General features: G+C 36.8%; 2 protein-coding genes across 3 annotated transcripts in view; one reads left to right on the forward strand and one right to left on the reverse strand.

The window, feature by feature from the left end:
• Window positions 1–1758, forward strand: part of ALKAL2 (ALK and LTK ligand 2) — a 13411-nt gene extending 11653 nt beyond the window's left edge. The window contains exon 5 of the mRNA XM_074861655.1: window positions 1627–1758. The gene's annotated coding sequence lies outside the window, so the exon portion shown is untranslated. The remainder of the gene's footprint in view (window positions 1–1626) is intronic.
• ACP1 (acid phosphatase 1) lies at window positions 1717–23864 on the reverse strand. Of its 2 annotated transcripts, none has more exons than XM_074861654.1 (6): window positions 23766–23864; window positions 14405–14478; window positions 14015–14128; window positions 9474–9535; window positions 7077–7182; window positions 1717–6178 (listed from the first exon to the last, which is right to left on the reverse strand). In XM_074861654.1, the coding sequence occupies exons 1-6, from the start codon at window positions 23806–23808 to the stop codon at window positions 6101–6103; spliced, it is 477 nt and encodes a 158-aa protein (XP_074717755.1). In that variant the 5' UTR covers window positions 23809–23864; the 3' UTR covers window positions 1717–6100. The 2 variants fall into 2 exon arrangements, with proteins under 2 accessions (XP_074717755.1, XP_074717754.1); XM_074861653.1 differs by lacking the exon at window positions 14015–14128 and adding an exon at window positions 14184–14297 and having other exon boundaries at window positions 23766–23861.
• Window positions 23865–23891: the final 27 nt, after the last annotated feature.

Raw genomic sequence — 23891 nt, forward strand, 5'->3', positions numbered from 1 at the left:
ATTTTGTTTTTAAACATGACTTTTAAACAACACTGTTTAAATAGGGTACAGTAGGGGCATACATACAGAAAATAAGCTAGATGAAAATCCAAGACAAGGAAAATTTATGTAAGTTTTCCCTCTAAGGAAGGATATTTTTTTAAAAAATGTATTTGTCCTATCTGCAAAGCCAGAAAAACATAAATTACATTAAGCTTTTCTGTAACATTAGTACATTTCCTAATAGCTTAAAAAAATTGCAAAACTAAATATGTTTAAATGCTACTAACAAGTATTTCTGTATGCACCAATAGCTTGATTTCCAGTGGATTATGTCAACTCCGACTGACTTTGCATTCAGATGATTCTATTACAAATTATACTTAAGCAGTAGAAAAATGTAGAGAAGCTCGAAATATCAAAGAATTCACACTGACCATGGGAAAGACAGTGTCATATGTTCAGACAGGCAACATGAAAGTTTTACCTGTGAAAAATTACATCAGCAGAACTCTAGTATCAGAGAACCACTGGTTTTTCTCTCCCACATGGTCTTCTGGTGGTTGAGACACACAAGCTTCAGCTGAATCTATTCACATGTAAGAGCACTGTCTTTTACCCCTGCAGTTCCTGTTGACTAATAAGGCATAGTGCATTTTTCACTTCAAATAAGGGCATTAACAGGTTATTTTAGAAACACATGGATCTAGGTAGACTTACAGCATTCAATGGTCACCTGTCTAGAAAATGTTGTAGAAAAACTCAGAAGTTACTGGAGAGAGAATGGATCCCTAGATATGTATACACAAAGATGGTTACATTACATTTTCTCAGAAGGCTTAAAGGTGTGGGGGAAAAGGGCTGTGGAAACCTTCACTGCTCAACGTTTGAATTAACATTTCTAGAGCACAACATACATACATAAGCAGTGTGGAAACCCACAACTTCATATCAGTGATTTTGCTTTCATTCCAGGAAACTATCCTGGGAAGAGTTAATAGAACAGGCAGCAAATTGAACTACTGCAGCTCCTACCTGGTTTGTGTTGCCTCAGTGTTTGCACATCCCAGGGGCTATGTTTATATGACTGAATCTCAGAAAGTTACTTCTGTTTGTTTCTTGTTTATATGAGTGCAAATTTCTTCAGTAATAGGCCCAATGAAACATAAATCCTTCCTAGATCCTTCAAACCTAACCTTGACAGATTTGTATTATCGGACATCGTATCAACAGCTTCCTGACTCCAAGATATTAAGACAGAAACTTGCAATCTGTTAATACTATCCTTGAGGTTTATTAACTTTTTGACTTCACAGATGCTCTCAGAAACAGGGTAAACATAACTATGAGCACATTTTGAATAGGTGGAACTGTATTTTCCGAATCTGTCTACCTAAAATGAACCAGCACAAAAAGGCACCCTATTCCAAAATTTCAGTCTTGATTAACAAACAAAACTGTAATTTAGCAGTCAGCCTGATATGAACTAAACTGAGCTAAATCAGAAATGCACTATTGGAGCTTTCCAAAGTTATTACTGAATTCTCCAGTTTTATTTACTGTTTTTAATATGATAAATACATTCTTAAACACATGTGAGTATAAAAATAATGAAAGGCAATTTTCTTCTTTCTTTTAATCCACCAGATGTTATTACCATGAAAAGAAACACCAAGAACCAAGAGAAGTGCCTTGGAAACCAACAGGGAAATAGAACTTATTACCTTTATAACATACTCCATTGTGAACAAGAGATTTATTTTTGCAGATTGACAGACTACTTCCCATAGTTCTTTTAACATGCGTTTTGTATGTCGTCAACAGTTTGCAGATTGACATTCTTTACAGTAGTATAACTGCCAGTAGTACTTAATGCTCCATACTTAAAAACACACTTTACAACTGATGTGTAATGCTGCCAAAAATTATGTAAACACAAATATTTCACCAAGAAAATTGATGTTCTATTGCTTAATTCTACAATTTTAAGGAACGTTTGTTTGTATATCTAGAACTACTAAAGATCTGCTCCACAGTAGTTGTGGTCACTTGATATCCTTCATGCTCATGCAATTTTTTAAAAGTTTGGTTAAAACAGACTTGCACCGGGGTCACATTGTACCCTAGGAGTAAAAATTGCATGACAAACAGGAACGTAATTCCAAGTAGACATATTTTTTTGGACAGTGGAGCATGAATTTTGTACACAAACACAAGCTGCCATTAATTTACTTTATATAATGTATAAAACATTCCAGCGAACGTGCAATATGTAAATACTGTAAATAACAAGCGTAAGTAATAAAGTGTTTGGTATTAAGTTGTTTTCAGTTTCCCTTCTGTTCACTGAATCCAGATAAACAAGCTATCTTACAGGAGCTACTATCATTTAGCCACGCTTAAACCTCTTTCCAGTAACAGTTCACTAGAGTAAGAAAGGTACACCCACCTCAGAGAAGTCCAGTAATTTGGACAATCTCTATGGATTTGTGAGGATACACAGATCAGTGTGATCCAATCCCACAAAATGCCCAGACCACAAGGCTGCTCCAATTCTCTACAGCATTATAAATTTGGATCTTTTTTTATGACAAATAGTTCTTTTGGGGTTTTTTGTTTGTTTAGGTTTTGTTTGGGTTTTTTTCAGAAAAAATCTGCAGTCTATTCATGATAGTGCAAGGTAATATTATCAGTAAGCATCCAATAAATCATTTTAGTATCGTAAAATTTTTAAGGAGTCAGTGAACGCTTACTCAAGAAGACTTGATACACATTTGCATTTCTTCCTTAAATCAGATATTAAATCTAGTTGTCATAATAAAATGTCTCAAATAGGAAGAAAATTTTTATGTGTGGCCTATAGATGAACCTCAGGTACTTTTATCTTAATACTGACCTTTACCTTCCATTTTATCCTCAATTCAAACCACAAAATGTAAAAACAAAACCAAACACACCCCTCCCGACCCTGAGAAATAGCTAGGAGCTGGGATTCTTGAAATTCACACTTAGGAGCCTTCAGCATCTAGCTCTTTAGAAGAAAAAAAAAAAAATGGCAGAAGCACAAAATCCCATCCTAGAACATGGCTGTATTTAGTAAGGGAGAAGTACATATTTTGTATTTGCTTTCTGTGATCACTAGATGCTAAAGTTTCATTTCTCAATGGAAGTAATACATGCATATCAAAAAAAAGGAATCTACTGCTATAGGATACACTTAGCTGCTCATCTGCAGTAAGCACATGGCTGGAACTTGGGTGCTTCTCCCTGGTTCCACTGACTGAAATCAGATCACAGCATATTACTTGACAGAGGAGCTTAAATTAGTATAAATCTTTCTTTCTGTAGTAGGACACCTGAAATCTGGTTAAATAAAAACTTTCTAGAAAACTTCCTTGTAAAAGGAAAATAGTAATTTATTTAATGACTTAATAAATGTATATATATATAAAAATTAATTACATGGAAGTTTTCTCTAGTTTTAGCAGAAGTCAGCATACTTTGACAGAAGATACAATTATACTATAGCAGATTTTTTTTATTTAGTCTTAGGTATAAGCTTACTACCTAAACTAAAACAAACTGTGGTGGGGGAGAGGGTGAAGGAGGAGTCAGTTCTGTGTTTTTTTCATTCAACAGTACATTTTTCATGAGTGGTACTTTAAACCTGTAAGAGCTTAGTCGTACGTATGACACACAATCTGTGTATTGATCCTATATTCACTGTTTCTCTTGGAACCCAACTAACAGTACCGTGCAACTGTCCTTCCTGAAGGCAATTCCTTTCTGTATTCTTGCATTCTACAAATTTTTTTAAAATACAATGGTGCTCTCCTTCCCGTCCTCCAAAAGAAACCGACTAAGGATAGAACCAATCAATCAGCTTTTTCCTCCTAGGAGAGCTAACAAATTATTCAGCCAATAGATTACTTGCTAAAAATATACCTCAAGGCTGAAACTTTTAAAATCTGGACTGAATTTAACACAAATAGTTTTGACTTAGTATCACTATACAGGAAGACTCCTAAGCCTAGTGAAGGTAAACAACCATACCCTTTCATCTCCCTTCTGTTACCCCAGCAGCTCAAAGATAAAGATTTAAGACTTTTAAATCTTAACTTTAATATGTAGGAAACTATAGGTTCAATTCCTATTCAGCCATGAATGGGAAAGCACAAACCAATATGTTGTCAGTCTTCTGAGTTACTTTTACTTTCACTGTAATATTTTAAATGGTCATTCTGGCATAGAATAACATTAGATTATGCCTAAATACTTCCACTTCTGAGGTTAGTGCATAAAAGCACATTTAAGATGGTTTGTCCCTAACTGCCCATCATTTTCCCTTATTTATTTTGTCAAAGCATCCATAAAAGAAATGGAAAATAATTTTTTCCAAAGTCAGTGCTTGATCTGACCTGAAATATTGTCTACACTACTCTTTGTCCCTGAAGTGAAACAGCTATTAACTTGCAAATTCCTAGCTTGTTCTTTAAAAGTCAAAACTATCGGTACTGCAATAACGCACAAAGATCGTGACTTCTGCATTTAAGTGTTCCATCTACCACTTGCCTTTTTGTAAGCAGGTTCTTAAGCTTTCTATCTGATTGAAATTCTAGCACAAAACGGAAACCTCCCTAACACAAACACAGCTGTTCTACAGCAAGAGTCCCAGGAAACTTAATCCCCATCGTGCAGGCTGCAGCACACGCAGAGTGACACCAGGATTCCTCCCTCCCCAGGAATACCAGGGTCCTCGTGTCAAAATGCATTCCTCTCCCAGAAGGCAGAGTGGGTGACATACAGAGGCTACTCTACTAGTTTGGAAGGCAGAGGCAAAAACAAGGCTAAATAATAAGAAAGCAAATTTTATCGATCCAGTTTTACACATAATGTAGTAATGCTTGTTCATACCAATGTTGGTATTATTCAAAATAGGAAAATTATCATGGTATCAAGTTACATTACTTATCTCAGTACTTTTACATTAATTCATTACATCTAAGGCAGAAATGAAGGGCCATGTCCAGACAGACAGGCATGGATTTTTGCAAAACATCCAATTTTTTGTCCTAGAGCAGAACTTTCTATTTACTGTCTGCCTGTTAACTTTGTATTACAGATGGACTGTCTTCAGGTTGAACTATACTTTCAGAGAACACTTTTGACAGGCTATCCATTCTCCTAAGTAAATCTGAAAATATTGTCTGGCAGCACATAGGAACATGGATTATAGCAAATTTCTCACTGATTATATTGCATGGATTTGAGTATTTTACTACTATGAGATACAAAATGCAAATTTCACATTTAGGCTTTTAAGCTGACCTGTTTTGTCCTCAAACTAAACGCCATGTTACATGTGCTTTTATCAGTGTGCTAGAAATTGACCACAGGACCAAAGGAAGACTAGGCAGAGAAGTCCTATTAACATCAATCACTATTTCTGAACTGAGTTAATCTTAACTAGTATAAAAAAGTACTAGAACAAAAATTACTTCTTCTTTGACTGAGCATTTAAACTGATACAGAAACCCATTTTCACAGGATCCTGATGACACACACAGGTTTTGCTTGCCTAAGCTTTGAAATAGTGCTAAGAGCAATGTCTGTCTGGGGGTAGGCAGTTAGTTCTTTTAGTCTAGCAGGCTCAATATGAAACAGCTCCAGGCCAAAGGCTGTCTAATGATACTAGGATGACTCTGCTAAGTTATCATATATGAACTATTATCTCACAGACTCCCATTGAGAGTTGATTGAAATTAACTCACTAAGGGCACAATGAGAAAACCTCAGTTTAGTTAATATAGCACATAAAGAAGCAAGATGTTAATTTTGCAATGCTTGTGAGAAAGCACTGCAAGAGTTTACAGATAAATTTATTCTGAATGATATACTTTATTATTACATTGATATGTGACAAAATGGTTGATCATCTAATCCAATTAAACCTTTGCTATATTTTTAATTAGATGACAAAAAAGCTAAAATGCAAAATTAAACTGAAACGGTTCTGAACTTACTGAGGCATAATTTTACAATTTAAATACATCAATCAAGTAAACCTTACGTATTTCAGGAACAGCTAATTATTTTCATTTAAAAATAAGATGATGAAGCATTAACGAGACTTCTCCAAAAAAGCTTTACAGCATCTAACACACTGCTCATAAACAGTTTCAAAGTCCTTTTCATTCCCCTAGAAAAGAACAAGAGAAAAAGAATGTAAGACTAGCAATACTAGCTCAAACAAAGAATTTTTCCAAACTAGTTTCCTGCTGTCAGTAATGGCAAATAACCGATATTAGGGAAGAATAAGAACAGTATAAATACTTGGTGATAGTTTTTGCATATTTCTCCCTAATTTGAACTACCTGCAGCTCAAGAATTTCCACAGCCAAACACTGTGACTTTGTACTCAACAGTCCCGGATGAACTTTCCTTCACATAATTTCTTCCATTCACTTTTTGAACCCTTATAAGCCTTTTCATTTTTTCTTTATATTCGCAGTAACCCGTTGAGTTTCAGTTTAAAGAAGCACAATGTGGAAAAAAAAAAAACACAAAACCAAAACCCTCTTTTTGTTTTGAACCCACTTCCCACTAATGTGATTTGATATTCTGTGCTTCTTGGGTAATTATTCAGCTTTTCCCATGATATCAAAATTTTATGGAACCCTACTGCATCTTCATCCACTGCTCTTTCCTAAACTGATGAATCTTAGCCTAACTGGTTGCTCTTGGCTGATACTATTCAACTTCTTTGTTCATCTGTGTCCACATTTTTGTCTCTATCTTTCTTGATTGTATCCTCTTTGCAAGGAGGCTGACCAACCACGGCTTCACCCAATATTGAAAATACACATGCATTCCATTATTTAAATTTAAATGATTGTTATAAGCATAAAAACATGTTTTCCTTTCCTATCCCAATAATTTATATTGTTTTGTTAAGTCATTTAAAAAAAATATGTTTACACTTGGCTTTGTATAACATCAGATTATATGTCACATGTCAACTGTGGGACCTGGAAAGATTATATACATATACATACACAATTTTTAATCAAGCTACCCAAAGAATTTCTTACACATACATAGTATGGATCTTCAATGATAAGTTGTTTCTGTGGATCGTAACTTCCAAGTAGTTCAATTTTGGCCTTGCAGTCTTTAACTTGGTTACTCTTCCTCTTCAGATCTCTGTAACAGAAAAAATAAAATGTTCTCATTAATTTTTCCTCAGAACTTTTTTGATATCAGCATGAGATGCTCATGACTGTTTCTAGAGAACACAGGAAAGTAATATGCATCTGGACTCAGTTAATTCTGTGGACTCTATACTACTGCTTGGGTTTTTTTGTTTCTTGTTGTGTGGGGGTTTTTTAACTAAGTATGGAGGGCATATACATGAACTTAATTCAGAGCATAAACAAGCAGTCAGGCACTCAATCTAAGGCTTAATAGAACTTTGTAACAGTAAGTTCATCAACTCCTTCCTCAAATCAATCATTAGTACCTTCAATATCTACCTTTAGCTTGTATTGAACAAAAATAACAGAAATTATCTATATTTTTCCAGAAGTTTGAGTGAGCTTCTCCCATCTGTTCAAAATCAGTGTTTTAAATTGGTATGCTGCAAGTTCTCTCAATACTACTTCTAACTTATGTGAACTCCTACCACATTCAGTTAACAGAAAATGGTAGATTGGTGAGCAACACCTGCCTTCCCTTTGACATACTATGACATTTCATCAGTTGTCACATCCTCTTTCTTCTATATTGCCTCCCATTAATAAAACATACTAGTTTTGAGATAGTATTGTCCCCATCCATTATACCAAATGCAGTGAAAATGTACCTCTCATCATCTTCACATTAAAAGCAGCTTGTTACTATTTTTCACAATGCTGAACACCCAGAACATATTAAATTCTTTTAATATTACACACCTCTATACCAGTTCATCATTTTACTTACCCAACATTAAAAGGCAAAAACCCCTGTAAATCCTTACATAAGCATAATCAGTTTTAAGAAATTAAATTCTAATTATTAATTAATACTGATTAAGAAATTAATTTCAGAGAGTTTAAAAATAGCAGTGAGACCACAATGCCGTTTTTCCTTGAAGAAAAATCAGGATTCCTCTATCATCTGAGAAGTTATTGCTTGAATTTACAGATTTTCAATAAATTCTCCAGCCTTTTATTATTAAAAAAATGTCTAAACATTTCCTTCAAGGCTTTTGGCATACCACTTAATGAACAGGAGAGGGCCAGGTGGCTCTGCTACTACAGAAAAGGGATGTCCCAAATCTTCCTTTTCTGATATGACAGGCACTCCATCAACACCTGGAATCAGCTTGCCCTCCTAGTGCTATGAATAGGCATTCCCAGGCAAAATGGTTGAACTGGGTGCAAGTTTAAGGTGAAACTTAAATGTAGCAGTAGCAATATCCCTATTATAGTTGTGATGTTTCTTTTGCTCTACAGCTCATATCATATAAATTGTTAATACAGAAGGAAGTTTCCATTTAAGAACTCAGGTGAAAATAGAAGCCTAGCCACGTCTTTGCCTGACACATTGCAATAGAGCTAAGTGTTATATATCCTTCATTCACGCAGGCTGTTTAAGAGAGGTCATTCAACACATTCTAGAAAATTCAACAAAATTATACCTATTTCAGCTATGTGGTGCTGATTCTAAAAGTCTTTACGTGCTACTAATAGGGTTTTTGGGGGGATTTGTTTTGTTGTCAGTTGTGGTGTTTTGGAGGTTTGTTTTTTGTTTTTGTTTTTTTTTTAAACTAACTTTACAAGTGATAGTCCTTACAAGCACTTTAACACTTGTAGTTTACTAAAGCTCAGCCCTTTAACCCCAATCATCAATATGTATGTAAATAAGTAAAATTGTTGCTAATGATATCCAAATTTTCACACTAGGCAGCTACTTCACCAAATCTTTCTAAAGCATAAATTATCTCAAAATACACACTTAATTAGAACGTAGCTAAACAACAATAAACAAGATTTCCCCCAGCTAACAACCTTACTTATTTCAGAGCTCACTCTATTACTATTAAAAAAAAAGAAAAAACCCACACCATATTTAATCCCTTCCAAGTTTCCACACAGCATCTTTCAGATCCCATGCAATTAGAAAAACTTCGATGAAGACAGTGCGCCCTCATTCTTAACTATACAGGCATCAGCTGCACATCTATAGAACAAAGTATACAAAATTTACATGTCCTTAATCCTTGAGCAGCATGTAACACACTAATAAACCACTGACTTCTATCTCATTGAACTTATTAGAAGTGAAGAATCCATCTACTGGGATACCATTCACAAAGATACAAAAAAAAACCCAAAACCAAAAAAACACCAAGACAAGATAAGCAGTAAAACATGATATCTGTCCTCAACATGACCTATGAGACATCACTGCAAGTAATCCATGTGAATTTGTTCTATTTCTTCATACATTACCTTAGATTGCTCTCATCCATACAAAGTATATAATCAAAGGTCTGGAAATCATCTTTAGTAACCTAGAATTAAAAATATGTGCTTTAGTCTACAAACTGTGTTTGATTTATAAAAAGGAGGAAGAAAGTATTTCCAAATTTCCTTGTTCTGATTTATTAAAAGAGACACAGGGGGAAATAATAAAACTGTGTACCTTCATCAACTTTTACAAGAAGTTACGGCATTTTAAATATACTCTGCCATGATTTATCCATTTCTGCAAGTTTTCCACAAAAAAAGCAAGTTAGCTATTTTACCAATACTTTTTTTTTTTTAAATATCTCACGCATCAACTTAGAACAAGTGATATTTCTAACGCTTTCCAATTACTAAAACTAAAGCAGGTTTCCAGGTGTGGAAACCATGCAATAAAAATGTAGACAAGTTAATTTATTGATAGGAAAACAAAAAGGTAGGTAACCTGGAATCAGTTGCGATACTTCCAATCTAGAAATTTGTCACTACCGGAGAAAAATACCAGGTGAAATTCAAAGCTGAAGTACGATGACATGAGTTATAATCTCCTAAAAACAAACGTATTCACAGTATTTTAGGCCATATAAATTCATAAAATTTGTGGTCTGACGTGAAAAAATCTGGGATTATTATGTATCTTCCTACCATCATACCATCTGTTCTTTTTCTTTTCCGTAGCTTACTGGCTCCTAAACATGAATATTAACTAAATTCAGAGATCCGAGTTCAGAGTCAGGTAGGCAAGCATTGCAGATAAAACCACTAACTTAAGTACTAATGTTATCTCTATTGGAATAAGGATAGCTGCAGATTTTCACCAGTGTAATTATATTTTAGTTTACATTTAAGCCTTAGTTTAGGGTAAAATCTTCTCAGACCATGCTCACAATGCACAGTATGCTAGTATCAGATACCTGAACCAAGTGTCCGTAATGAGGATGAATATATGGAATAAAATCTACAATGAGTTCACATTACGACTGCATTACATGCATAGTGCTATGTTTAGTATCATAACCAAGAAACTTGGGAAGTTTGTTCAGTAGAGGTTTTTCTGGCAGATGTCTCTGGGAAGGATGGGCTAGAGAAGTGAGTAAGCAAGTAAACAGACAAAAAGGCAAAACAAACTATCCTCTAAGTCAGAGTTTTAACTTGTAAAAATTTACATATTTAAAAAAAAGTTTTAGATGAAAAAAAAAGAAATTTTTTTGCAAATTGCAAATAGATACTGATTAAGCTCCCATAACAAGGAGTAAGAAAAGACCTACAGAAATGATCACCAGACTAAATCCATAAATGAAACATTCCACACAAGGAGAATTAAGGGGGGGGGGGGGGGAGGGGGGAGGGAGCATTTGAAAAGAAAGGGTTAATGGTGAAAACTAATGCAGACTTGTTTATTTTCACTGTAAAAATATTTGCTGTATTCATGCAGTGCCTCTGACCTACAAAAATATTTTTGCAGTGGAAATAGCTCTGTTTTCCTGGCAACTTTAAGCAGTACCTCTACAAGCTGCTTCTGATTGCTCTACACAGCTAAACACTGGCCCCTATGAAAATACGTGGGCATAGATTTCTTTGTAGTACAGACACATGTAAGAATAAAGTAAAACAGTGAAAAGAAAAAAAAACACTTGCCACACTTCCCACACTCTCTGTATACTTAACAACTTGACAGTTATTACCCTATGAACCAGCACTAACACAGTTGGAAATGCAGCCCTAAAAACAAGATTACTGGTTGGCTCATGCTCTTAAGCCCTACAGTAATACCAGATACAAAATGCTTAATTGAGCAAACTCCAGTGAACTGAAGATACTCATCAAAACAATGAAAACTAGTATTTTGGGGGAAGAAATTCAGGACATAAAAATTTATGTACATTTTCAGAAGAGTAGTAGAGAGCTCAAGTAGTCAACTTTGGATGGAACTACATGGAGAACGATAACTTTACATTTTAAAAAAGCATATAACCATTATTAAAGACCATTAATGTAGAAACACATCATCATTTCAATTTATTTGTTAAACATTTCCCTTTGTTTACAGAAGGGAAATCTCCTTTTCTCTGTTTAAAAAGAAAAGAGGCAGCAGTCCTCAAATTTATCCAGTTGTGAAACAGTGCTTAATACAACCTTCCTCTAATCTCAATTTCATATTTAAGGCAAATGCACAGTGTGAGTCATGCAGGAATCAATTTTAACCTCAGCATGAATAAAAGTGAAACTGATTAATACCTGTTTTGTGCATGAACACTAAGAGCTCAGAGAATTTCAATGGGTGCATAAAAATACAGCAACCTACCATCAATTAAAATGTTAACAAACTCTTTATTTTATATATAAACATATGCATTTATTTTTACTTCACTTTTCACTTAAAATTCACTTAAACAATCACTGTACACGATGGCAGGATGTAACCAATTTAACATTCTCCCTTACATAAATCATTCTTGCAGCATTTATGTCAGTTTGGAATAAAAAAAGATACAATCCATGATTATCATAATTATGCACAAAATTACATGAAAAAATGCCTTTCACTGGGTGGGTAAGAGTCTTCTACAGGAGTGAAGAGGATAATTGCATGAGGTAGTCATCTTATGGCAGTATTTTGAAGGCAACAGAAGATAAATCCCTCCTCTCTGTTTCTACAGCTTTTGTATTAAATCTTTCTTAATCTATTCTGAAACAAATCACATACAAAATTCTATCCTTGAGTTTGTCTCTAATAGTGAAACAAATACACTTCCACTTGTACGAACCTGACCACTCTGAAAAGTCCTACTCTACACTGTTCAAGTCCCTCTATTTCCAGAAGTACTACGAGACCATATCAGGTCCACAGTTTAGAGAATCAGCAGAGACCATTTAACAGAAGTTTGGGGGAAAAAAAAAAAAAAAATGGAGTTACATAGTTAACATCAGTGCAAAGTGAACAGTTACCTGTAGTTCAGGGATTTGAAAATTTTCTTTACAGAAAAACCTGCTTGTACTGGGATGTTTTAGACAAATTTTCATCCTGTTAGTTTTTCATTTTATTGTCTCATTCTTGTTAATTTTCTCTCTCTGTATATATGTAACATTGCAGGCTCTTCTGCCTTAAAAATCTCTTCATTTTCCAGAATGTATAAGCAAATGTCTTCATTAAAGCATTTTCATTCCGTCTCTGCCAAAGGAGGATATATATATTTGTTTCAAAGCAAAGGATCAACTGGTTTTGGATGCTTTGCTTTAGTTTAACTGCTCATAAACCACTTCAGTAATACCCAAGAACAGTCTCAAGTTTCCAAGGCTTATCTTTAAAGTATACAAACATGTTATACTACTGTGACTGAAACACTGACTAATTAGTTTCAGTACCATTTAGCTTGTATAATGATAAATAATGCTGTTTGTAAGCACTGATAAACAGTAAATCCAGAACTTGTAACACAAAAAGATCACAACAGACTTTTTCTAGTAATTATTCTAATAGTAAAACATTAAAAATCTGAAACAATGTTCTGCTCAATCCTGTTTGTTTTATTATATAATGGAGATTAACATCAGGAGAGGTCTGGAGAGGGCAATTGACTAATTGTGGGAATTTATTTTAAAAAGTTAAAAAACTAAACATGTACTCTTTGGAAGCAAAGAAAGTAAATATGACCTCAGTAAGGTCTAGTAAAATTCTGAAGGGAACAAAAATGGAAGATGATAATAAGTTTACTTGATCTTTTTGTCAGTACAAGAACTAGTGTCATAAACTCAAACTAAGTAAAGGTCAAGCCCTAAAGGAATATCTTATATCCAGAGAATAGTTAACTGAAGTAAGTTATATGCATTTATTTGAGCGTCTGAGTGATTTAAATAGATGCAGACATATTTATCTCCGATCGCTCTAGAATGCAGCATGGAAATACATGTTCTTTTGTTAATGAAAACTGAGATGCGTTTTGGTACAACTTCGAGCACTTCACTAAGTGACAAACCTGCCTTTGACTTAAAAATGCTTCAATAACTCCTCTGAAGTTACCACCAGCCGTGCTACTAATCTTGGGTTTGAGTGCCTTCGTTCTAATTTAGCATTCTAAACTTTTATTTAAAAGATCTTCATGCAAGAACAGAAGCTTTTTGTGATGGGTGAACAGGTATTCTACTTCTTTTTGGACCTGCTAAATAAAAACGCAATTCCTTGCTGAAAGAAGCATCACAGACTACTACAGTAAGCCCATTTGTTAAAACTATTTAAAAAAATGTTTCAGAAAAATGCCCAAAATAATAAACATTTGAAGGCAGGATTTTTCTGTAATGCAGAAACTGCCTCAATGCCTCCTAGTTGTACTTTCAGTGAAGCTTAATAACAAGAAACTCACTAATCTCGACTGGAAGAGTTAGGCCACTTTGGAGTCCTTTGAAAAACTGCATGTAGTATTTATTACTTGATGCTTAATCATGCATTGGTCAAATGACTTTTGTGATTGTAACGGTTAGGGCTAAACAAAGTACGGATATAAATAAGAAAATATACTCTCTTCTACCTGCCGTGCTTTATGTGCTGTCTCAATGCCATGATTTCTTAGACAGCTTAAAGCCCTTGCATCTGGGGAGCGCCCCACGTTCCAGTCTGAAACAGCAGCACTGTCTGTCATCCACTGTAACAACAAAACAAATACATACACATATTTAAAGAAAATTAAAATACAGTACCTGCCTGGCAATATGATTCATGGTAATGCCATGCTTCTTCATGCAAGCCTGTCCTCGATAGTCAGGAGAGCTTCCTATTTCATAGGTAGATGTCGCTGCACTGTCTATCCTCCACTACAGAAAAACAAATTCATATTTTTATGTTTCCTTTCTCACTGCTTGTATTTCTACTAACTGACTAAGAGACAGTTATTTCTTACACAGGAACAGAAATAGCTTACCTTATTTTCAACTTTTTCATCAGTTACAAGTTTTCTAAAAACTGCTTCAGCTATTGGAGAGCGACAAATGTTTCCTATAGAAACAAGAGATTAAAGTGAAATTTCACATGACTAAAAACAATCAATAGTTGTGTGGATCTGCCAGATTAAAGATTTCCATTTACTTAGGTAGAATGGAGATTGCTCATGTCATTATAACCCAAGAGATTCTGCAAGGGTGGAAACCCAAAGTCCTGCATCTGGGTTAGGGCAGTCTCCAGTATCAATACAGACTGCAGGATGAGAAGGACCTGGGGACACCGGTGGGTGAAAAACTGGATATGAGCCATCAATGTGCATCTGCAGTCAAAAGAGCAAATCGTATCCTGGGCTGCATCAAAAGAAGTGTGGCCAGCAGGTTGAGGGAGGGGATTCTCCCCCTCTACTCTGCTCTGGTGAGACCCCACATGGAGTACTGCATCCAGCTCTGGAGTCCTCAACACAGGAAAGACATGGACCTGGGGAAGCAGGTCCAGAGGAGGGCCACAAAAATGGTCACAGAGCTGAAACACCTCTGAATGAGAACTGGTGTTGTACATCCTGGAGAAGAACTGAGAAGATCTTACTGCGGCCTTTCTATATATAAAGGAGGCTGTAGTGACAGGACAAGGGGCAATGGTTTAAACTGAAAGAGGGTAGATTTATATTGGACATAAAGAAAAAATTTTTTAACAATGTAGGTGGTGAGGCACTGGAACAGGTTGCCCAGAGAAGTTGTGGATGCCCCCTCCCTGGAAGTGTTCAAGGCCAGGCTGGACGGGGCTTTGAGCAGCCTGGTCTAGTGGAAGGTGTCCCTGCCCATGGGAGGGGGTTGGAACTAGATGATCTTTGAAGGTCCCTTCCCAGCCAAATCATTCTATGATTCTATACTATCCATCAGTCTCTTGAAATGCATGTTATTGTATGAAAAGATACAACTTATTAAAATAAATAGGAGGAATATTGTGTAAGCACACTGCTCTTTTCTTCTCCTCTACAAAGAATCTGTGATCATAGAGAACCTGGCAAAATTAAGAAATTCAAGTGGCAGCAAATCATCTTTATCTTCAAATCTTCCTACACACTTGCAAATTTCAAGTAATGCTTTACTAGAGAATCATAAATATTTGCCTGAAGTATTTACAGTACTACCTACCTGTTAATAAAAACTTTTGGACAATTCCAAAACACAGCCACCATCACTGTGGAACCAACACAGTGAAACTGCTGAACAACCTGTAGTACAAATGGTCCTGACCACTGAAGGGAAGTCACTGCAGGTCAAACTGAACCCTCACCAAGAGCAGCTTCCAGATACCAATTCCAAAACCCCCCAAAAGAAATCAATTACACAAGCACTAAAAACACCTCAGGAAAATAAATCTTCCCATTTTTTTTTTGGTCAAAAATATGAAGGATTAGGAACAAAACATAACTGATGGCAAAGCTGAAGCGCTATCAATCAGCCAACAAACAGCTAAGATACTTATTTATATAAATATGTAATCTGTCCTCTCTTCCAATGGCCTCCAATTGCACTAGCTGCTTGAGCTGACCTTATTGTCAATAAGAACATATTTCAACAATGAAATAGTGTCCTGTTAAAAACTAGAAATAATGGTTTTACAGCATTTTTGCTCCACTGCTGAAACTGTAACTAAGTTAACCATCTAAGGCAGACCTCTCAAACATGCATGCAAAAATATATATTCTTTGAAAAAGAACGAAATGACTCAACAACAATAAAAGGTCTATTCAGCTACGATGAATATTCATAATATTTGATATGTCACCCAGATGCACAATAAATCATACAAACAAATCTTCACTTTCCATCGAAGAGAATGAATGACTTTGCTCATCCCTGACTTTTGAGTAAGTATAAAATACAAATGGCAACACTAATTTCTATACCTTTAAATAAATCACTCTTCTAGTACCAATTAAATTATTCCCAAATCTCAGACAGTAAAAAAAATGAAATGCCCATGAACAAAGTTAAATTTCCAGCAGCAAAAAGAAATTTCCAGGTCAGGCACTTAGCCTAATTTTCATGCCTATAGAAAATATCAAGGTAGATACTTCACTGCTAAAGAAGCTGCTATGATCTGGCATTTAATAACTTGCTGTCAATCATGCCAACTATTAAAAAAAAAAAGTGGGAAGTGAACCCCTGACATAATACAAATTTGCTGTCAAAAGTTTTAGAGAACATCAAATCACTAAATGGGCAAAAGGAACTGGCTAACCATCGAGAAACTGATCTTGCTGAAACATTAAGTGAGTTTTGATGGCAGTCACTCTTCCAGGAGAAAGCATACTATTTCCTTTGAACTAGTTTATTCCAAGCAGAGAAACTACATCAGCCTTGAAAGAAAACTAAAGCAGGAAAAAGTTGGTTTTATTTATAAAGTAAGTGAGAAAACAGATTAGTACTTACTAATTATAAAAATGTTAAAGAATTTAGTAATAAAAAGTCAATCTCAGTTCTTTAATTCAGTAAGCAAGTTAAGTATTATCAACTTAATTTTAATAGGAAACAGAGGGAACATGGTAACATACAGCATAAGAGAGAAAATAACCTTCATAATCAGTGAGCCTAATCCTTTGATATTGCAGACAGATACAGCATCACTTCTCTTAAAAACGCATCAAGATCTCATTTAAGGATCATCTGAAACGGCTATTCCAGATACTCATTTCCTGTGGTAGCCTGAAACCTCCCAATTCCCACTTAATAGTTATTCTTGGAAGTCTATGCTCATCTGATCATAGTTAACATCACTATTTTAAAAACCTTTCTTTCCTTCAACAGCCACAGAACCCTTGTCAAGCATAGCTGTGCTAACCCAAACAAACCAAGCTCTCAGTCTCCTCATGAAATTAACTGACCATGATCTAATCACTCCAGTTAAGCCAACTTTGCACTTGTTCTAATTTGAATTTATTTTTCTTGAATACGTACAAATAAAACCACAGACTACGCTGCAGGAAAAGTTTTTACCAATTTGTTTTATAAAAGAAAAAAAACACCTCTGAAATATTTACTTAGCTCTTTTGAAAACAACCTGAGGTAACTTCTACAATCACATTTGACTCCATGAGTATCAGATTTGCGCTCATAATCCCCTACTTCTAATTTGTCCATTCCCTTTCCTTCTCTCTTGCTTCAAACAGGTGACCTTTAAGTCTTCTTTCTAAACTACTAAATTCTGTTTCCATTACACCAGCTGTTGAGACCATCCACTTCTTATACAATATTTCTCCCACACATGATCCCACACAACTATGCATGAACTGTAAATTTCATTACTACATTCAAAATTTCAGTAATAAACAATTATTAATACTATTGGTGCTATTAATTCATTAACTAGCCCCTAGAATTTCAAAATGGTACTTTTGAAATAAATCCTTCATGGCTTTTTCTATCTGATTAACCTTCTGCTTTACCTGGACTGAATGACTTGATCCAAATTTTCACTCTTCTATAACCTGCTCACTCCTTAAAATAATTGTTATATCATCTTTGATGATATCTTATCAAATATCATCATGAACGGCACCATGATCACTGACCGATTAAATACTTTAACTACCACTGCTAGCAATAACTAGAAACTGCAGTTCTATTATTTTCTGAAACAAACACATAACGTAGTTTGTGATTTAAAAATTAATGTCTTCCATGATGACACATTCCAGATATTACCGGAGGTATTAACAGTACTACGGAACTGCAGTCACCATCCCCATCTATTGTTAGAGACTATGGACAGAATCCCAGAACTGATTTAATACAAGCTCTTTTCTCCACATACCCTGCAATATTATTTTCATCCTAACCAACATTGTTTATCCATGCTATTCCTTGCGACTTATCATTCATCTCATCATTAATGTAAAGCCCTAGCTTATCTCACTGACATATGGAAACTTCAATCCCTGTTTTCCAGTCATCATCCCTTTCCCACTATAATTTCTATCAATTTCATATCCAGTTTTACATCCCACATCTGTCTTTCCAGGCTTTGTTGAGGTTCCTCACAAAGGCACAGTATTTCCTAAGTTATGGATTGACAGCCATAATTGGGAAATTATGGGGGAAATCTCACAAAAAGGTTCATAGGGAGATTACCTTCCTCCTTGGACTTGAACAATATTTTCCTTAAATGGTATCTACACCTTATCTTTGCTACCTATCCCGCTCTGGTGTTCCTTTCTCCTGTGTTGTACTTCTGATTGACCTGATCATGTTCTTTTTATGTGGACTATAACAGTATCAAAATTCTCTAAATTTCCATCTTCTCCCTTCATGTTTTAAATTTCATGCTCTTTAAGTCACATTTTCAATCATAGAAAACTAGCACCCAAGGTACCCAGAGTCTGCCCACTGAAATAAACCCTACAAACATCTCCAAATACGATGATTCAAGGATAAGAGACTTAAATTTCAAACACAGAATCAGTACTGGAATCATCACTTTTATGAAATCATGCTTTCTCACTCATTTTCTAGGAACAAGGACTCCACTGACTTATCCAAGACAATGCTTATTTTTTTGAGTTCTTACTCCAGTCTCTGCATTAATCTTTGACCCGTTCCCATACAGAAATTGAAGCATTGTTTCCACTGACAGGAAAGACAACTTGAATCCATTTCATGCTCAGGTCTGTAGCTAATCTCTAGGTACTGTTGATCTAATCATCTCTTAATTGTTTTAGTATCTTCATTGTTCCTTATTCAGCTCTCTTAACTCTTTCAGACCTTCCCCAAATGCAAAAAAAATGCTTTTCTTCATTTTTCTGTCTGCTGTTTGTAACAGAAGTTTTACCAGCTTTCATCCTCTCACATTTAAAAAACTGCTTTTAATTCTGCTTATCTTTCCCTGCATGGTCAGTTCATGTGAGTGACTGTAGTAATTCTTCCCAGTATCACCTGCATCATCCATAAGGTCCCCCTCGCAGACAAGTGTTTAAAGCTTACTACTCACTCTATTCCATTCTATACTCAAATTCCAATCTGAATTTCATCTTGAGTCCTAGTTCTCTCCAGTTAAGTCTATCCTGACACACTCAGCATTCAGTTAGCTTTGTAAGGAGTCATTCAAGGCTCTGATTTTAGTCCGTATCCCCTGGCCTTTCCATTCGCAGTCAACTTTACTGAATACTTACACTCTTTCTCTGAAACACCCAAGTATAGAGCTACCTAAATGACATCATCTAACTTCCATATATTCCCCCACTACCAACACACAGTGGGATTTCTCTCCAGCTATATGTCTGTGTATATATATATATACCTAAGCAGAATTCAATTTTCGTCAAGATATCTAAATGGGGATGTCTGCAGGAGCATTAGGCTTCCAAGTCCCTAGCCAATCAAGGCTTACTCTATGTAATCAATGTCAATAGCAATATGACTTGTCAGGCTTCATAGTAGTCAAACCATCAGCTAATTAGCTGAATGTTCACATTTTTAAAATATTTCCCTGCAGCAAGATTAGAGAATCACAGAATAGTTTGGGTTGGAAAGGACCTTAAAGATCATCTAGTTCCAACCCCCCTGCCATGGGCAGAGACACCTCCCACTAGATCAGGTTGCTCAAAGCCCCGTCCAACCTGGCCTTGAACACTGCCAGGGAGGGGGCAGCCACAGCTTCTCTGGGAAACCTGTTCCAGTGTCTCACCACTCTCACAGGGAAGAATTTCTTCCTTATAGCTAATCTAAATCTACCCTTTCTGTTTAAAACCATCAGCCCTCATCCTACCACTACACTCCCTCATAGAGTACCTCCCCATCTTTCCTGTTGCCCCCTTTAATACTGGAAGGCCGCTATAAGGTCTCCCCAGACCCTTCTCTTCTCCAGGCTGAACAACCCCAACTCTCTCAGCCTGTCCTCATAGGGGAGGTGCTCCAGCCCCCTGATCATCTTTGTGGCCTCCTCTGGACCCACTCAAGCAGGTCCATGTCCTTCTTATGTTGGGGGCCCCAGAGCTGGACACAGTACTGCAGGTGGGGTCTCACAACAGTAGACTAGAGGGGGAGAATCACATTCCTCAAAATACTGGTCATAGTTATCTTGATGCAGCCCAGGACATGGTTGGCTTTCTGGGCTGTGAGTGCACATTGCTGGCTCATAGTCACTTTTCCATCCACCAATATCCCCAGATCCTTCTCCGCAGGGCTGCTCTCAATCCACTCATTGCCCAGCCTGTATTTGTGCCTGGGATTGCCTTGACCCATGTGCAAGACCTTGCACTCGGCCTTGCTGAACTTCATGAGGTTTTCATGGGCCCACCTCTCAAGCCTGTCAAGGTCCCTCTCGATGACATCCCTTCCCTCCAACGACACCAAGCAGCTTGGTGTCGTTGGTGAACTTGCTGAGGGTGCACTCAATCCCACTGTCCATGTCACCAACAAAGATGTTAAACTGTGCTGGTCCCAACACCGACCCCTGAGGAATACCACTCGTCACTGCTCTCCACTTGGACATTGAGCCCTTGACCACAACTCTTTGAGTGCAACCATCCAGCCAATTCCTTATCCACTGAGTAGTCCATCCACCAAATTCATGTCTCTCTAATTTAGAGACAAGGATGTCATGTGGGACAGCGTCAGATGCTTTGCACAAATCCAGGTGGATGATGTCAGTATTTGGCTATATCTAAATGCATATAGTGGACTGTGACAGTTGAAACAGGAAACTCAAATCTCGCTGTAAATGTAACCTAATTTCCGCATACCCATGTCATTTTAGAAATTATTTTATGCAGTCTAGAACTCTGATGGCAGTACTCACACTCAGTCGTTCCCAACAAGCATCGATGTTCTGAGGACCCAGCCAAAACCACTTTGTTTACTGTTCACCTGTCTTACAACTGTTCCTCCACACATGGAGGAGATCAGTAAGCCAGTGCTTAGCCTAAGTTGCCCATGCAGCTTGCTATGTTATAGTGGACAAGTCATCAGAGAGAAAGAGGCCAGCTTATGTAACACAGCATCATATTAAGTTCATTTCTGGAGCTCAACTATTAATTAGATGAGCTACGTAATGTAAAAAGAGCAAACTCATTTTGGTTCACCTCCAATTTTAATTATTTCTTTGCCTTAAATGAAAAAAAATTCTTTCCAGGTGCCTTTTCATATACTGTAATTACATATGTTGCTGGGTGTTTCATTTATTTCTCAGTGATGAGGAACCCTTATCATTAACGTAGTTACGCACATTAACTAGATTGTATTTTGTTGTGTAATTAATATCTGCTTATCTCATTACAAATAAAGAACACAGTCAATAGATATTTCAGTAATAGGTTTCTTTCAAAATAATGTAGAGAGAAAATGTAATTTTTCATGAAGACTTGAACTTCCAGGGATCAGCTCTCAATCACTGAGAAATTTAATGTGTTTCATTAACCAGCACAGAATACTACAGATAAATGCAGTTCTAGAAATCTGTTTAGGACTCTTGTCAGCAATAATCACAGATATTATTTCTAATAAAATTTAGGAGGAAAAAATCTATTAAGGCATTAAGTATTGCTCTTCAAGACTAACAAAAAAAATTTAAGCAAACAAAGCAGGAAGAAGCAGCGAGTTGCCTTCAAAACTTAAATTAATAGAGTATATATTTGACTGGAAAAAAGAAGTGCTTGTCATGTCAATTAAATTTTATGTCACATACCATTATGGTTATTTTTTATTACCCAGTAACTCAGAAGAGGAAATTTAAGATATTTACACTTGTGTAGAAAAATCAATCCTATTACATCAGTCCTGACTTGTTCACCCTTTCCTCAAGCTTAATATTAATAATTTCACTCCATACCTAAATTTTTGTAGTATCTTCCACTATTCCACAATCACTATTGTGGGCTTACAGACCCGTATGTATGAATTGTTTCGTGAAGATTACTACTGCCTTTAGAACATAGTGTTTGGAAAGAATGCGTATTAATTAGAAGTTCTTACACAGAAATGCTTGTCTAGACCACTGGCTCCCAAAGATACATCAACTGATAATCCCTTACTAAAGAATGTTTTCCCTAAATTATTGTTAGGGGCTGATTTTACTCTAAGGTAAACATCAGAACATATTTCACAAAACCAAACTCTTGTTTTGCTATTCAATTAATCTGCATTTCTCCTATTACAACAGAAAGGCAGATAGCAAAAAAAACCAACATAACCAATGGTTTTGTAAGAAAACTGGCAAAATGCCAGAGATTCACAGGGATCAACTCTCAGCACATAGGTAAGATTATAAGGGTTAGGAAGCAGATAAGAGCAGAAAAGCCCTCCTAGATCAGAGCAAAGAGCCATCTTCCTCAAAAGGAAGCAGAAGCAGATGTTTAGAGAAAGCGTGTACAAAATGGGGCATGGCTCTGTAATCCATGTAGTGAGGTTTGCAATCTGTTTGTTGTGAAGATGCAGAAGATCATCTTGCTTATCAGTAATCAATTGTCTTAAGCTTCAGGAAAGCATCCAAACCCTTTCAGATCCCATTTACACTTCCATTATCTGTGACTTCTCATGACATGAGATTCACAACTTAAACATATAGAATGTATTTTTTAAAAGTCAAAAAAAGTTTCCTAGTTCTTTATTTAGCTTCAAAAAAGTCTTACTCTTTTCACCCCTTTTCGTGACGGCCATAATTTCATAGATCAAAATCGTCTCCAACTCCCCTAAGTTCTTTTTCTTACTTAAAGGCCTAACATGTTTTCCGTCTTCTCCGAGATTGTTCCATTAACTTCAGCCATTCTTGCCACCGTTTTCTCTCCGTTTTTAATGTCTGGTGGTCAGGACCGCAAACCGCGCCCGGGAGATACGGCTGCAGACAGGCAGCACCGGGACACTTGCAGGTGGGTCCCTCATTCCCTCCTCGCTGTTCTAGAAGCTAAGCACCGAGCAACCCCTGCCAGAAAGCTGTTCCTAACCACCACTCAGCGCTGCTCTTGAGCAGCGGTATTTAATTCTGAGCTCACGTTGGTTCATGCGTATTTAGGTGCCGCTCTTCCCCACGGATAACCTTACGTTTATCAATGCCGGATTTCACGTGTTATTTCCCACTGATTACTCCGACCTATCACAAAGACAAACGGGAAGCAGATGGATACGGCTTTCTGCCTCCCTTCTTGGCTACTCCTCCGGCCCTCCCCGAGAAGGCAGACATGCCCAGAGCCACCCTCGGGCTACCCGCGACCTCACCGGGCGGGACCGCTCCCCCAGCAGCGGCCCTCGCCCCACCGCGCTCCCTCACGCCCGCCCGGTGCCCCTGACCGAAGAGCGGCGGGAGGAAGACGGGAGAAGACCCGCCTCTCCCCCCGCCCGGCTCACCCAGGCACACGAAGAGCACCGACTTCACCTCCCCCGCCGCCATCTTCGCTCGAGGCCAGCCAGCCACGCGGGGAGGGGACCTTCCCAGCTGTCGCGCCGCCTGCGCCTCACTTTACGGCACCGGCC

Source organism: Strix uralensis, chromosome 3 (genome assembly GCF_047716275.1).
Source record: "Strix uralensis isolate ZFMK-TIS-50842 chromosome 3, bStrUra1, whole genome shotgun sequence".
Taxonomy (NCBI): domain Eukaryota; kingdom Metazoa; phylum Chordata; class Aves; order Strigiformes; family Strigidae; genus Strix; species Strix uralensis.

Excerpts from the sequence above, each read along its gene's own strand:
- ACP1 (XM_074861654.1), bottom strand. The coding sequence starts at position 23,808 with ATGGCGGCGGGGGAGGTGAAGTCGGTGCTCTTCGTGTGCCTGG. Across the intron at positions 14,479-23,765 it reads GGTGCTCTTCGTGTGCCTGG|GAAACATTTGTCGCTCTCCA; the intron begins GTGAGCCGGGCG and ends TTGTTTCTATAG. Across the intron at positions 7,183-9,473 it reads ATGGATGAGAGCAATCTAAG|AGATCTGAAGAGGAAGAGTA; the intron begins GTAATGTATGAA and ends TTTCTGTTACAG.